At 21.4% G+C, this 14,616-nt stretch overlaps 4 protein-coding genes across 4 annotated transcripts; 3 read left to right on the forward strand and 1 right to left on the reverse strand. All coding sequences in view use genetic code 6, as the record gives it.

The window, feature by feature from the left end:
• Positions 1-750: 750 nt before the first annotated feature.
• TTHERM_01090220 (hypothetical protein) lies at positions 751-1,218 on the forward strand (the record flags this gene model as incomplete). The annotated part of the gene is made up of 1 exon (XM_001011756.3): positions 751-1,218. The coding sequence occupies one exon, from the start codon at positions 751-753 to the stop codon at positions 1,216-1,218; it is 468 nt and encodes a 155-aa protein (XP_001011756.1).
• A 2,437-nt stretch (positions 1,219-3,655) lies between these two features.
• TTHERM_01090230 (mhck/ef2 kinase domain protein) lies at positions 3,656-6,964 on the forward strand. The gene is made up of 3 exons (XM_001011757.2): positions 3,656-4,336; positions 4,398-5,509; positions 5,567-6,964. Exons 1-3 carry the CDS (start codon positions 3,661-3,663, stop codon positions 6,476-6,478), a joined length of 2,700 nt encoding a protein of 899 aa, XP_001011757.2. The 5' UTR covers positions 3,656-3,660; the 3' UTR covers positions 6,479-6,964.
• A 1,758-nt stretch (positions 6,965-8,722) lies between these two features.
• Positions 8,723-11,285, forward strand: TTHERM_01090260 (transmembrane protein, putative; the record flags this gene model as incomplete). The annotated part of the gene is made up of 4 exons (XM_001011760.2): positions 8,723-8,818; positions 8,927-9,184; positions 9,379-9,676; positions 9,952-11,285. The coding sequence occupies 4 exons, from the start codon at positions 8,723-8,725 to the stop codon at positions 11,283-11,285; spliced, it is 1,986 nt and encodes a 661-aa protein (XP_001011760.2).
• A 1,321-nt stretch (positions 11,286-12,606) lies between these two features.
• On the reverse strand, positions 12,607-14,544 carry TTHERM_000434219 (transmembrane protein, putative; the record flags this gene model as incomplete). Its single annotated transcript, XM_012799429.1, has 9 exons — positions 12,607-12,775; positions 12,883-12,972; positions 13,232-13,321; positions 13,418-13,507; positions 13,630-13,713; positions 13,763-13,840; positions 13,929-13,959; positions 14,080-14,178; positions 14,232-14,544. The coding sequence occupies 9 exons, from the start codon at positions 14,542-14,544 to the stop codon at positions 12,607-12,609; spliced, it is 1,044 nt and encodes a 347-aa protein (XP_012654883.1).
• Positions 14,545-14,616: the final 72 nt, after the last annotated feature.

A 14,616-nucleotide genomic window follows, 5' to 3' on the forward strand; every position in this document is an offset into this window, starting at 1 on the left:
TATAGACTCTTGTTGCTTTACAAGTTTTTAATTTAAAATAAAAAAACTACTTATTTTCTAATATGTAAATTCTCTATCTTGAAATATGGGACTTAAAATAAAAAATCAAGTCACCTCATTCAATTAATAATCACAGATGGAATACTTGTGAATCATTTCTAATAAAAAATAATTACTACTTTAACTGCTTTATGATATTTTTTATCAATTCATACATTTTTTCTTAAAAACAATCAATGAATTTACAAACACTTTTTTATTAAAAATATGAAAGAATATTTATCCTAGCAAAAAATACTCTTAAAAAATACTCAAATCATTAAAAATTAGAGCTAAAACCTCATCATTTGTTTTTTAATTATTACTCAGACTTCAGAAAGAAGTTGACTTTAGTATGAATAGATAGGATTGCAAGAGTATTAAAATTATAAATATGTACTTACTTACCTTAGTTTAATACAATAGATTTTGAGAATAAAGAAAAATAGATCACATTATTATTAAATGTAAATTTCCTGTTGATAATAAATACTGAGACGAAGCAGTGTTGATACAAAATTTGTTTTTACAGCTTGACTTTTAGAAGGCTGGTTAGTCTTTTGCAAATAGATGCTTAAATTTGTTAATTTTGAAATTAATGTTATTAATAAAACAAGAAAAAAATTTAAAATAAAAATTTGCAAAAAATATATTGTGAAGCAGATTTTATATACTTATCAATCAATCTATCTATCTCTCTAGTAAATAAAAATGATTAATAACTTTGATTATGTTTAAAAAAATGGGGCTGAAATTTTCAAAATGTGCTGCTTTGAAGTAAATTAAGGCCTTGACTCCTTAATCTAAAAGCTTTCTGACTTAAGAGAAACACTTTATAAATGTGCTCACATTTAAGCTAAACCTTTAATGGACAGTACTCATGAAGAGGATTGCATTGTAATAAGTCAGCTTTTAAAATCTACAAACAATTCATAAAAAAAGGACATATTCTCTCGTACCATAGAAGTTATTTCTTAATACAAAGAATAATTCATAATTATTGACAGAGCTATTAACAAGAAACTTAAAAATGTATGTGATCTTCACTAACGCAACTCTGTAAATAGAAAGATTTATGATAATTTAATGATAAAGCATAGTTAACTATTTAACTATTTCTATTCTCTTTAGGATTGTGATTCTCCAACGAAAATTAGATCTGATGTATTCAAATTTTGAGAATTACTTTGCTATATGATAAAACACTTCCAAACAACTAATTCACTTCTCTTTTCTTCACTTTATCAAAAAAATAAAAACTAATACTTTAGAAACAAATAAACAAACTAACTTTAAATTAGAACAAACAAACAAATATACTTCTTAAAATATATTTAATTTACTAAAACTATTAAATTTCCATACTTTTCTAACCTACTCTTTCTTGTAAATATATTATTTTATATTTAGCTAGTATTAATTAATCTTGATTTTGAAAATTGAATTAATCTTTCTTTTTTAAACTAAAACTGGTGGCTGTCTTTATCTTTAATTTAGTTAATAATAACTAGCAAAAATTATTAGATTTTATCAGAGATAGAAATCTTAAAATTTATAAATTAATTATTATATAACTTTTTATTAATGCGTATTTATTAGTAATACTTTTAATTCACTGAATCGTTATTGATGTTATTGATGAGAAATTTGATTCTTCTTTGATACACAAATTCATTTTTCTTAACTATTTATTACTTTTGATTAGCCATAAATCTCCATCAAAACAAAACTTGGATACTTGAAATGGTTAGATTTCTATTTTAATTAACTTTTTATTAAATTGATAAATTTGTTATTAAAAAGTTAATCAGTGTTAAAATTGTAGCAAATTAAATAACGAGAGTTTGAGTTATATGGCTTTATTAATGATGAAAACAACCAAAAAATACTTCTAAGTTAATATAAACAAACATCTTTTCAAATAAAAAATTGAAAGACCAATTTCAATTTCAAGTATTTTGAGATCAATCAACAGTTTTCCATTTAAATTTGTGGTATTATTTAATTTTCACACATAATAGCTTATATTTTTAAAAAGATTAGTATACATAATATAAACCACAATTAATTTTGCTTATACTATTTTAGTAAAGAAAAATTTAAAAATAATCTCTTTTCTTTATCTTAAAATAATATGTCATAAAATTTATCAAGGGTATGATTTTTAATCTTAAAAAACCTCTTTAATTTCTATTTAATGTAAAGTTTAAGAGTTTTCATTCATTTTTACTCTATCTAATTTAAGTTGACCTCCTTATTTCGTTTGAAAATAATAAGATATCAATAATTAAATAGTATTTTTTTAACTATGACTTTCTGTTTGCACTTGTAAATAAATAAATAAGTTTTGCCTAGTTGATAATACATCATTCAATTATTTAGCTTTCCAATTTAATTAAAAAATAAATTCATGAAACCAAACAAATGTCTGTTTTATGATCATTTTAATATCAGCGTTGATTTATTAATATCAAAAAAGCTTTATTAATTGGATTTTTGGATAATAAATCAGTAGACGATTGAATTATATAATTATTTAAAAGTGTGTGAGAAATAAATATAACTAGACCTAATTTCAAAAATTAATTTTTAAAATACAAAATAACGATCTTTGTATCTATCTTTCTATCTATTAATCTATATTTGATAATTAATAGATTGCAATTAGAGTTTGTTTAAAGATTATAAAAAATTAAAATTTTAAACTAATTAATTATTAATCTATCATTTTTCTTTTTTTTTTTTTGGTTCATTAAAAATTATTTAATAAATTAATATTTGTTTTAGTATTAAATTCATTAAAAAAGCATTACTAAAGTATATCTAATAATTTGTACATCTTTATACTTTCTAGAAATCATCTTCTATTTCTTATTTTCTTAATTTTATCAAATTAATTAATTTTCTATCATCTATTTTTATATTAAAAATATTTTAAATAAATTATTATTAATCTAATGTAAAATCAAATAGCCATTCATAGTATAAATAGGTGCTATTAATAAATTAAATCTCTTTAAATTTTTGTTCATAAAATAAAATTTTGAAATTCATTTTACTTCTATTTCTTAAATGAAATTTTATGCACTTATCCTAGTATATTTATTAATTTATTAATATTATTTTTTAAATTAAATTTATTTTTTCTAATTATAAACAAAAAAATTTAATTTATTTTTCTTTATTAAAAATAACATCTTAAATTAATAAAAAATATTTTTTGAGAGTTACAATTAATTTAAAGCTATAAAATTAAATCTAAAATAATATTTTATTTTAAAAATCTAATTATAATAATAAATTATTTTTTTTTTTGTATTATTTCAATCAATAATTAAATTTTTTAAAAAATTTTTCCTTCCATTTTATTTTATTTTTCTTCTAAAAATGAATAATAAAATCTAAATAATATAACTCCATATAATATTTAAAACCTTAATTTATAAGGTTCTTTTAAAAGAAAATTTAATCTTTGAAATATTTTAATTACAAATTGAATTGAAATAAACAGTACTAATGTATTCTAACTAGACTAATATTTTTTTTATATTCTAGATTAGTAAAGTGGATAGTTAAAAGATAAAATTTGAAGTTGTAGATCCTATAAATATTCTTGTGTTGATGCAGTATAAGGATTTAATATCTGAAAGAATTTATTTTATTACATTAAAAAACAAACAAAATATCTTATATAAACAAGATTATCATTAAAAATAAAGACAAAAAATAATTAGTATTGAAACTACTATTAATCTAATAAAGTAAATAATAAATCTAAAGAGCTCAAACAAAATGGAGGAATAACCCTAAGATAAAGAATTTTAGTTATTTACATAAAATTTAAAGGAGATGAATGATGACTTCAATATAATGCTCCCTTATGCTCCTTACTAAAAAAAAGTTGTTAGCGTTAATAAAAATATTAATAGAGACGCTGTAGCCACATAATTTTAACTTTAAAACAACAACACTAAATAAGAAACTAATACTGAAGATTCCTGCGATTTAGCATTTGTGCTAGACTGTACGGGTTCTATGGGAAGTTGGATATAAAGATGCAAAACTTAGATTATTAACATACTTAATACTCTGAAGCAGTAATTCGTCAACAGTACATTTAGAGCAGGTTTTGTAGCTTATCGTGACCACTGCGATACTAATAGAATAGAAAAATTTTCATTCATATCTTCATAATATGAAGCCCTAGAAAATTTTATTGGAAAGTTAGTCGCCACTGGTGGTGGAGATGGTCCTGAAGATTTAGCAGGAGGTTTATATACTGCAATACATGAACTAAGTAAATATAAAAACTTAAAATTATTTATGAAATTTATTAATTAATATATAAATAAATAAAGGTTGGATTAGTAAAACTAAGAATTTATTTATTATTGCTGATGCACCATGTCATGGAAAGAAGTATCATACAACAGCTGATGATTATCCTGAAGGCTGCCCTAAAGGAGTTAACATTGAAGGATTGATAGAAACTTTAGCTAAAAGAAATATAGAGTTATCTGTATTAGAAATTAATAGTTCTACTAATTTAATGTTTTCTATTTTTTAAGATATTTACAAAAAAACATGTGGAAAAGATATAATAAGAATTAGTTTATCTGGTGAGTCTAGTAATGTAAGATATAAAGAGTCAAAAGAGAAATCTGCAGTAATTGCAAAGACTGTATTGACATCGATTACAGGTACTACTCTTGGTGTGGGAGGAGGAACAACTGGATAAAATGAAAAAAAGGAGAAAGTAAATCATGGATATGATTCTATTGGGGAATTAGCTATTAGAGTGTTAAGAACTCATAAAGGCTTGCTGAATACAGCTTGTTTATCTCACACTGAGCTTGCTTATTCAGTAAAAACAACTTCTGGTGGTCTCAAGGACAAGTATGAAAATAAAAAAAATGCCATTTGCGAATAAGATGAGGATGAAGATGATGATGAGAAAGAAGAGACGAAAGAAGAAGAGAGCAAAAGTAAGTCAAGTCATAAAGAAATCGCAGTGAAAAAAGAAGCTAGAATTATTTAAGAAGAAGCTCCTTAATACACTCCAGAATAATTAATGTTTATTAACTATCGACCAACTTCGATGGTTGAAAGTAATTCTTGGTGTACCAGTATTTCTAACAAAGAAGCTTTTACATTCAGTTGTATTTGTATAACAGCTTATGTAGAAAAGAAAAAATAAATTGATTGGAATAATCCTTCCATTAAATTTTAAAAATTAACTTCAAAAATATAAATATATAAGAAATATTTCTCAGAAGGAGCTATGAGATTTGCCTTTTATGCCTATGATACCTTATTGAATTAGAAATTAGTTGCAAAATTACATAAAAATTGGAGTGATAATTCTAATTTCGAAGTTATGAAAAGGGATTCTATGAGTCTTATAGCTTGTCATTACTTTGCTGATGAATTCAACTCAAGAATGTTGTTAAAAACAACTGATCATGATGAAGTAATTAAATTGATTTATTTAAGAATTTTTAAATAATTTTAATTATTAAAATATTAGGTTCCTATTTTAATTAATTTTGTTGATAGCTCTATTTATGAAGTTCTCAGACATTATAATAAAGACATAAAATACTATTTTGTTGAAAATTATATTGAAGGTGATTATCAAAAGTATAATAACAATGCAGGATGGACTAGCTCACAAGAAAGCTCACAATTCAATCAAATTTCATAAGCTTTCAGTCATTTTACATGGTAATATTCACAGGGTCAGCTTTTAGTAGTTGATATTCAAGGAGCAGATTTAGGAGTGCTTACTGATCCATAGATTCATACAAAGAATAGATCAAGATTTTATGGTTAAGGAGACCTTGGATACGAAGGAATGTTAAAATTCTTCCATACTCATTATTGTAACGAGTATTGCCAAAGACTTAACCTTATTCATCCTATCTTACAAGGAAAAATCCCTCAAAATTTTGATTTCTTTAGTGATTTTTATGGCTTAGAATAATATTTAGAAAAGAAAGAAATAGTATAACCGAAAGAAATAACAGAAGAAATACCTCAGTAAGAATAAAATGACAAGAAACCTAAAAAATAAAAAAAGAAAAGAGGGTTGGCTTTGCTAGCTGAGTATGAAAAAGAAAAATAAAAATAAGAAGAGTAAGAAAAAATTTTGAAATAGAAATAAGAAGAAGAAGAAAAATTGAAATAAAAGCAGCTAGATACTTTTGTTGGAACTTAATGTACACTTTGTAAAAAATGCTTTTTCACAAGAAGAAATGTTATGATTTAAAATAAAATCAATAAAATAGATACAATGTGTGAAACATGTCAAAATCTATGCTAGTAATCTCTCCTTGACTTAGCATGTATTAAGTGTGGAAATCTATTTAAAATTTCTAAGTATTACTGTAAAGCTAAAAAAGTCAATCTTATAGGAACCTGTGTTAATTGTAGAGAATGATTCATTCATTTCTTTTTGCATTAATATTACAAAATAAAATATATTTGAAAATTTGTTCTCATAAATTTATTTATTTAATATATATATACATTAATCATTTACTTTATATATTTACATTCTTACTCATTGGTTCACCTACTTAATAAATTATTAAGTCTATTAAATTTACTATAAGATTAATTGAATAAATAAATAAATACCTTTCAAATTTAAAATGTTTTTGTTAAACTGAGAGAAAAATTTTCTCAAAAATATTTTTTTAAAATCAATATTTCATAATTCTATGTAAGAGGGAAGGATTTCCAAATGGCGATAATACTGTAGTTGGGGAATCGCTAATTATATGAGGGTTTACTCAGATCATAAAAAAAACCCCACCTTTCTGTGACGCCCTCCCCATATTTTTATTTTAATCTAAAAAATACATTTTTATAAATAATCAAGAAAAAGGAAATTTAAAATGAAATTGAAATTGAAATAATTGTTTGTTTCTAGCTAAGTGTTATGATATTCTATATAATTTCTTTCTTTTTGATATCAATGTAAATTTTAGTTTTAACAAAATCAAATATTATTTTTGTATTTTTTTTTATATTAAAGAAAATAATAAAAATGATCCCAAAAATATTCATACAAAATTTATATAAATAATAATGAAATTTGATTAAGTAATATAGTAATTTTAATTAATAAATTTATAAAAATAATCAAATACTTATTAGTTAATTTAAATCTATATATATATCTTGAACCACATCTATAATAAATGAATGAATTTAATAGTAGAAAGGGTAGCAGATCATCTCAATCTTTTAAAAGCAATACATATACGCCTAATTCAAGTAACAGAAACAGCAGTTCTAATAAAAAGAGAGAAAATGGATGTTTTTTAAGCAGCCTATGCTGCTTTAGAAAAAATAAAAAGAAAAATTGATTAATTGTTGTGAAATCATATTTTATGAAATCAAATGGAGAGTTTTTAAAATATTAAAAACAAAAAGTAAATAGAATTATTTAAAAAACATTGCGTTATATATATCTTGTTATGTTAAAAAAAGATTTTTTGATTTCTTATCAAGCTTTACTATGTATAATTTACCATTTTACTGGATAAAAAAATCATTAAACAATCATTTTTTATCAAAGTTAATGTTAATATTTAAAAAACAAATTTAATATTCAATTAATCAAAGTTATTCATTATTAAAAAACTATAGCCATTCTAATTTTTGTCAAAAATAATTAATTACAATTTAATGTATTAACCTTAAATTATCATTGAAACTTTTTTTTGGAAATCTTAATTGAAATTTTGAGCAATTAAAAATCAAAGTAAAGTGAAGATTTGATGAAATTAGCAAATTATATTCTTTTACATATATCTATCATCAATTATTTTAGTGTAACCTTTGAAAATCTACTTGAGCTTCAAGTATCATAAAAACAATATATAATGTAACTTTGAAGCAACTTTTTCATTTAACTAACATAAATAAAATTCCCACTTATGCTACCTTGATTTTTAATGAATCGTTTGCAATCATATTTCTAATAAGGAAAATATATCAAAAATACAAAATGAGAATTCGCTTTTAATTTGAGGTAAAAAAATGACAAAAAAAAAATTTAAATTAATTTGCATTGTTGATTTTTAAAAAATTTTTGAAATTAATTATTTAAGTTAGATTATTAGTTAGTTAGTTAGTTTTTTCTGCTTCAAGTAGACAAAAGAGGGATATTTTTAAATTTTTGATTTTTATAGACTAAATCAAATTAAATGCATTTAATAAATTACATTGGTTTTTTATAGATTATTTATTATTTTTATATATGCAAATATATTGATTTTTGTCATCAAGTTTGTTTTTTAAAGATTTAGAAGGAATTTATTGTTTGATAAATATTTATTGAAAGGTGGAAATTAAGCTAATTGATTTTTTTTTAATATTAGCAATTTCCACGCAAGAAGTATGTAAATAGCATCACTTATGCTTTAATTTAGAGTTGAAATAGTATAAAAATAAAGTGAATATAATATCATATAGATTTACCATTGAAAATGTAAGTGTTTATTGAATATATATGTATTTTAGTGTTGTTTAAATAATAAAGATTACTAAATTACTTTTTTATAAATATCTAATAAATATTGATATTATTTCTTAAATTAAGTAAGTAATCTTTTTTTGATTAATTTCTAAATATAAAAAAGACAAATAAGGATTCATAGAAGTTTAATATATAATGAAGTATTTTAAGGACGATTGTCTTTCTAAATTCTCAGCGAAATTTAATAATCCAAAAATTGAGAACGCGTTCGCTGAAATGCTCTATAAGAAGGTAAATAATTACTATTTCAAATTAGCTTATCTTTCAGATTTTAAACTCATCATCATAATTAATGATATCAATTATCTGATCTTTGAATAATATTTTACTAATAAATAGAGATTGTATCTGGTCTATACTTTGTGCTTTTACGAAATCATTTGGTAGATCTGTAGGATAATAAGTGATGGATTTACTATCCATTAAGGAATTGTTATAATAGCCATTGTTATTTTTTTAATTTTAAATAAATTCGTTCCTCGTAAATATGCTTAGTATTTAGTTATGATTATGTAAGTTTACTCCACTTACTCCACCTAAGATCTTTTGGCACATGAATCAACTAATCATTTATAGATATTCTTCTTGAATGGATGCGTAAATTAATCTTTAAAATTTATCAAAACTTATTTCATCATTGAAAAACTTGCATGTTAGTAGTTTTAGAAATTAATTAATTTATGCAAAGTATCTAAGAAATTTATTTGATTCGGAAATTCATCTATTTATAATCACTCCAGTAGAAATATTTATTTATTTATTATAAATATTTTAAATTAATTAATACTTAGACTCAAGTGATGTATTGGATGGTAGAGGTTTAAAACTTTTTAATGGAAGGGATATGCATGCAAATAAACTTAACAATACTATTGATTTATTAAAAGTTAGATAATGTTTACATTTTGAGCTATATTATTGTTTGTGAAATTATTGTTTTTTACAAATATTCACACAATATCAACGAGAGGAAGCTCTTTCTGGCTCTGTAAAATTTTTAGTAATGGGAGAAGATGACTGATAAGATTCTCCCCAACTACTATATAGTCTAAAAGTATGACACAATAACTGGTTAAATAGATGTTTATGGTACTTAAATTTTGCTAAAATTTTTTAATTCTTTGATTTTTTTCGTTTAATTATTTCCATATATTTATTATTGATTGATTTCATATAAAATAAAAGAAAAATACTCCATAAAACAAACAAAAAAAAGAGTTAAAATTTAGAAAGAAAGAAAAAATAATTGGCGAATATTATATATATTATCTTTTATTAAGGAATCAATAATAAATATATCATAACAAAATGCTTAACTAATTGTAAGCTGATAAAGTATTAATTAAATTTATTATCTTAAATAGACTGCAATAAAATAGCTCAGAAGCACAAAATTCACATCAGCTAACCGAATTACATAGAATTCCTAACAAAAATGCAGCTTGATATTCAGTTTATGAGTACTGGTAGTCCTAACAAATTAACTGAAGTTCGGACTTTAAAAGATTACTTATTAGAGATGCATAGTGACTTATACAAGGACATGCAAGATAAAAGTAAGAGTAAGAAGGTTTTCCCTTTAATTCAACCAATAATGCTTGATTAAGAAAGGAAAAAAAAATTATCAGAAGATATTGAACTCTAATCAAGTGATTTATTTGCGGAAAATTTAAGAGTTTACTATTAACAGGATATTTCTCAAAAACTGTAAACATTTAAAGTAAAAATAGTACCTTTTTATTTAAATATTAATTAACCCTTGCTTATCATTTGCTTAGAAGACATTAGTTTGTTTTCTTCCTTTCAAAGTTTAAAAAACCAAAAAGAATTCCAATCAGACTTATTTAATAACTCATTTAGCTGTCTCTCATAGAAATTTAATAATATACTTTCTTAAGACTCAATTAATTTGAAATCTTTACAAAGACAAATTCTTTATTGTAAAAATATCACTTAAGCTGTGAGCAACGAAGATGTTAAAATGAAGATTTCTAAATTTTCTTTGGGTGATTTAATAGGCAAATTACTTAAACTCTACAGTGATTTTAACATTTTAGTATTTCATAAAAACAAAGAACAACTCTTTATTTAATCAGAATAGTTTTATTGCTTTAAAATAATGTAAGCAATATTAAGTGGGATTAATTTGAAAAATTTGATTAAAATAGTAACAAAAATAAAGAAGAAATCTCATTTTGAAATCATCAAAGTAAAATTCAAAGTAAAAAATGCTAATTCAGAAGATTACTAAACAATTTCATTTGAAGATGTGAGCAATTTAAATAAGTTGGAAGCTTATGGCAATTTAAATTTTTAGTCAATTTCTTAACTGAACAATTTAAGTTAAACTTACTCCTAACTAAAACCTGCTTTATCAAGTATTTAAAATAATTTATCTCCATTGTTAATCCAGAAAAAGAATAATAACTATATCAATAACTTCAACAATTTCAATAGCAATTTCGCAAGCACAGTATTTTAAGATGACTAAGATTTATTCTTCTATGAGTCTCAAGGTTTTTCGCTTGTAAATGAACGATGTAATAAGTATATCAAAAAATTCATACAGAAAATATGCTTCAAAAATGATATTAAAGTTACTAAAAAAGAAAATTCTACCATTTATAGCATTGGTATTTTTACTGATATTGAAGATGTACTTCCTGAGTTAAAAAAAGGATCAAAGAGAGTTATTTGATCTATCTTATTAAACAACAAAAATTCCTTCAAAAAATTATAAAGTCAATATGAAATTAATAATATTTCAAAAATTAAAAATTAATATTTAAAAAAATTAAAAATTAATTCTTTCTTAAGCAAGCATAACTCTATTTGAATAAATGTAAATAATTTATATTTAAAAGACGTATTGTATAAAAAATTCTGCATAAAAGTATAAATAAAAAAGAGTAAATAAAAACTGTTAATTTCTATCTTTAATTATTTACAAAATTTTTTAATTAAATCACTCACTTACTTATTCATTCTAAATGAAATTTTGAATGGTAAAAAATTAATTTATTATTATAACCCATTTAAAATGTCTATAAAAATAATCATTCAATTAAAAAATGCATCTTTTACTTATTATTATTTAAAAATAGTTGGACTATCTTTACTATATGATGACTAGTATTGTTTGTCACTAAACAATTTATTTTTAGGTAAAGAATATCGTTTTGATACTCAAACATAGTGTTAGATAAAAAAAATCAAAATTTAACAACATTCCCTTAGTTTACAATTACCAAAGATTATGTTGGAAAGTAAACCATTTTAGTTGTATTTATCACTATATTCAAATTTATCATATTCTTAAGCTATAATTAAATTTTTTTGAAGGGATTTCTGATTTAAATAAAAAGGAATGTAATAACGATGATTATAATAATTTTGCTTAATGAAAAAAATAAAAAAAGCTTCTTTTTATATTATCAAACTTTTTTATATAACAAATTAGTGATGAAAATTAAAATGATTAAAATTCAGATGAAGATTATACTGATGAGGAAAATCTAGAAAATTAAGCTAATAGAGAATAAATTGAATATTTAAGTAATAAAAAATTAAAATGTAAAAATAATTAAATAAGCAACTTTGAATCATTTAATGAAATATTTCAGATGAAGGGCTGAATGGTAATGAAAAAAAGATATTTTTTTAAAATATTATATTTAGAGATGAGTGACTAATAAGAAATTTATAAATAAATAAATAAGTAAATGAGTATCCAAATTTTTATGTTATGTAAGCAATTTTGGAAATGTTAATCAATTTGATAAATTGAAAAAACAAATTATTGAATAGGATAAAATAATTTTCAAAAAAAAACTAAAATGAAAAATAAAGAAGCACATCAATCAATTAGTGGCATAATATTTAAAAGAAAATTAAGAAGTTAAATAATTTTTAAAACATAAAGATAGAAAAAAATAAAATAACAGATTTGATAACTAATTTTATGTAAATAAATTAAAAAAACATTGATAATAATGAATAAACAACAATTAGAATTACACTCATAGAAAAAATTAAATTATATAAAATATGAATTGCACACAATTGATAAAATTTAATCTACTGGTTACGCTTTAGATAAAATAGAAGTTAATATTTTTTAAGATTTATTCTGAGTGCATTTATATGTGCGAGTATTTCTATTCTATTCTATTTCCAATTTAATTTAATCTTTTTATAATAAAAATAATAAATAAATAAAAATTAGCTAAAAAAATTAAATAAAAATAATTTATTTCATTTATTTATTTATTTTTTGAGTAAAAAAATTATTTTACTCCATTCCAATATCTAAATTTGTAAGTTGAGTGCAGTTACTCAAACCTAATCCAATATTTTACGCTCCTTTATCACCGATTTTATTATCCCTTTTCAAACAAAATAAATAAATAAAATGATTAATTAGTTAACTAATTATTTTAAACTAATCTCAAAAATAAAATTTAGTTAAGATTTTTTTTTTTAAATTATCAAAACATAAAATTAATTAATTAAAATTACCTTAGACAAAATTTTAAATTAATAAGTAACTTACAGCTACTTAATGCTGTCCCAAAAAAATATGCTCAGATCAATTTATATTAAAAAACTATTTTTAAATTTATAACAGAAATCAATAAAATTTACACTGCGTTTAAAGTTAAAGTTGTGGGATTAGCACAACTACTAATACCTTCTACAATACTCGATATCCCTTTGTTACCCATATTATTTTTCCTTTTCAAAAAAATATTTTTAATAAATAATTTATTTGCTTTAAAAACAACGCAATAAATAATTTTAATAGGTTTAGTATATTTTTAATAAAATTACCAAAGCTACAAATTTAAGTTCGTAAGTGCTTTGCATCTATTTAATATTGTGCAAATCCAAACTGCACCTTCATCTTCAATTTAATTTCCACTTTCATAATCAAATATTATTTAAAATAATTTAGTATAAAAAATAATGAGAAATTTTAATGTATTTTAAATGAAAGATGAGCTTAAATAATTTTATTAAAAAATAAATTAAAAAAAGAATACTCTAAATTTAGTTGTAAACTGTTAAGATTAATTAGATTGCTCATAGTTTCTTCTAATAGAATATTTCCTTAAGTTTCAATTGATCTTTTAAATTAAAAAATAAATCAATTAAATATCAATTGTTCTATTTTACTTTGGTTCTTCACAAGCTTAGAATTCGTTGTAAAAAATTCTATGGAAAAACTAAATTTGGGTATATATTTAATCATTGCTATTTAAATAAAATAAATTTAAAAAAATAAAACTCATTTAAATTTTTAAATTAACAAAAAAAAGATCTAATTAATAATTAATTTAACATAATTTTAAAATAAAGATTCAAACTGATTGCTTTTTAAAAATAGTAGAAATGACTAGGGTTATAAGATAGATAATATTATAATTTATTAAACAATTTATTGAGTAATTATTTTAACTTTATTATCTTAAATATCATGATTAATTAATTACTGTTTACTATCAATCTAACGTGTAGTAAGGAATATATATCAGATGATTAGATAAATTAATCATTTTCTAAATTTTCCTATTTAAGGGATTTAGTAGAAACTAATAATATGAGGTAAATATATATATTTTATATATAAATAAATCTTTAATACACTTAAGATTTAATTTCAAAGACTCTAATTTTTCACATTATACCAAAGTAGTGTTAAGTTAAGCAATTTATTCATTACTAAGTGTCCAATTTCTATTTATTTAATAAAAAATAAAAAAAAGAATTTATTTTATGAATAATTGAATGAATGAAAGATATGAGATTTTATTTATTCTTTATTATAGAAATTTATAAAAAAGAGAAAACTTTTAAAATAATTTTGATTAAAAATTAATTAATATATAAATTTATATTTATATTTCTTACTTTAACTGTAAGTCAATAAGAGTTAGAGCTTTCAAGTTAGAATTCATTAACTGTTTATTAAAAAAATATTTTTTTATAATAAATAAAAGTAATAATGATGGATACATCTTCGAGATTAT

Source organism: Tetrahymena thermophila (assembly GCF_000189635.1).
Source record: "Tetrahymena thermophila SB210 genomic scaffold scf_8254470, whole genome shotgun sequence".
Taxonomy (NCBI): Eukaryota; Ciliophora; class Oligohymenophorea; order Hymenostomatida; family Tetrahymenidae; genus Tetrahymena; species Tetrahymena thermophila.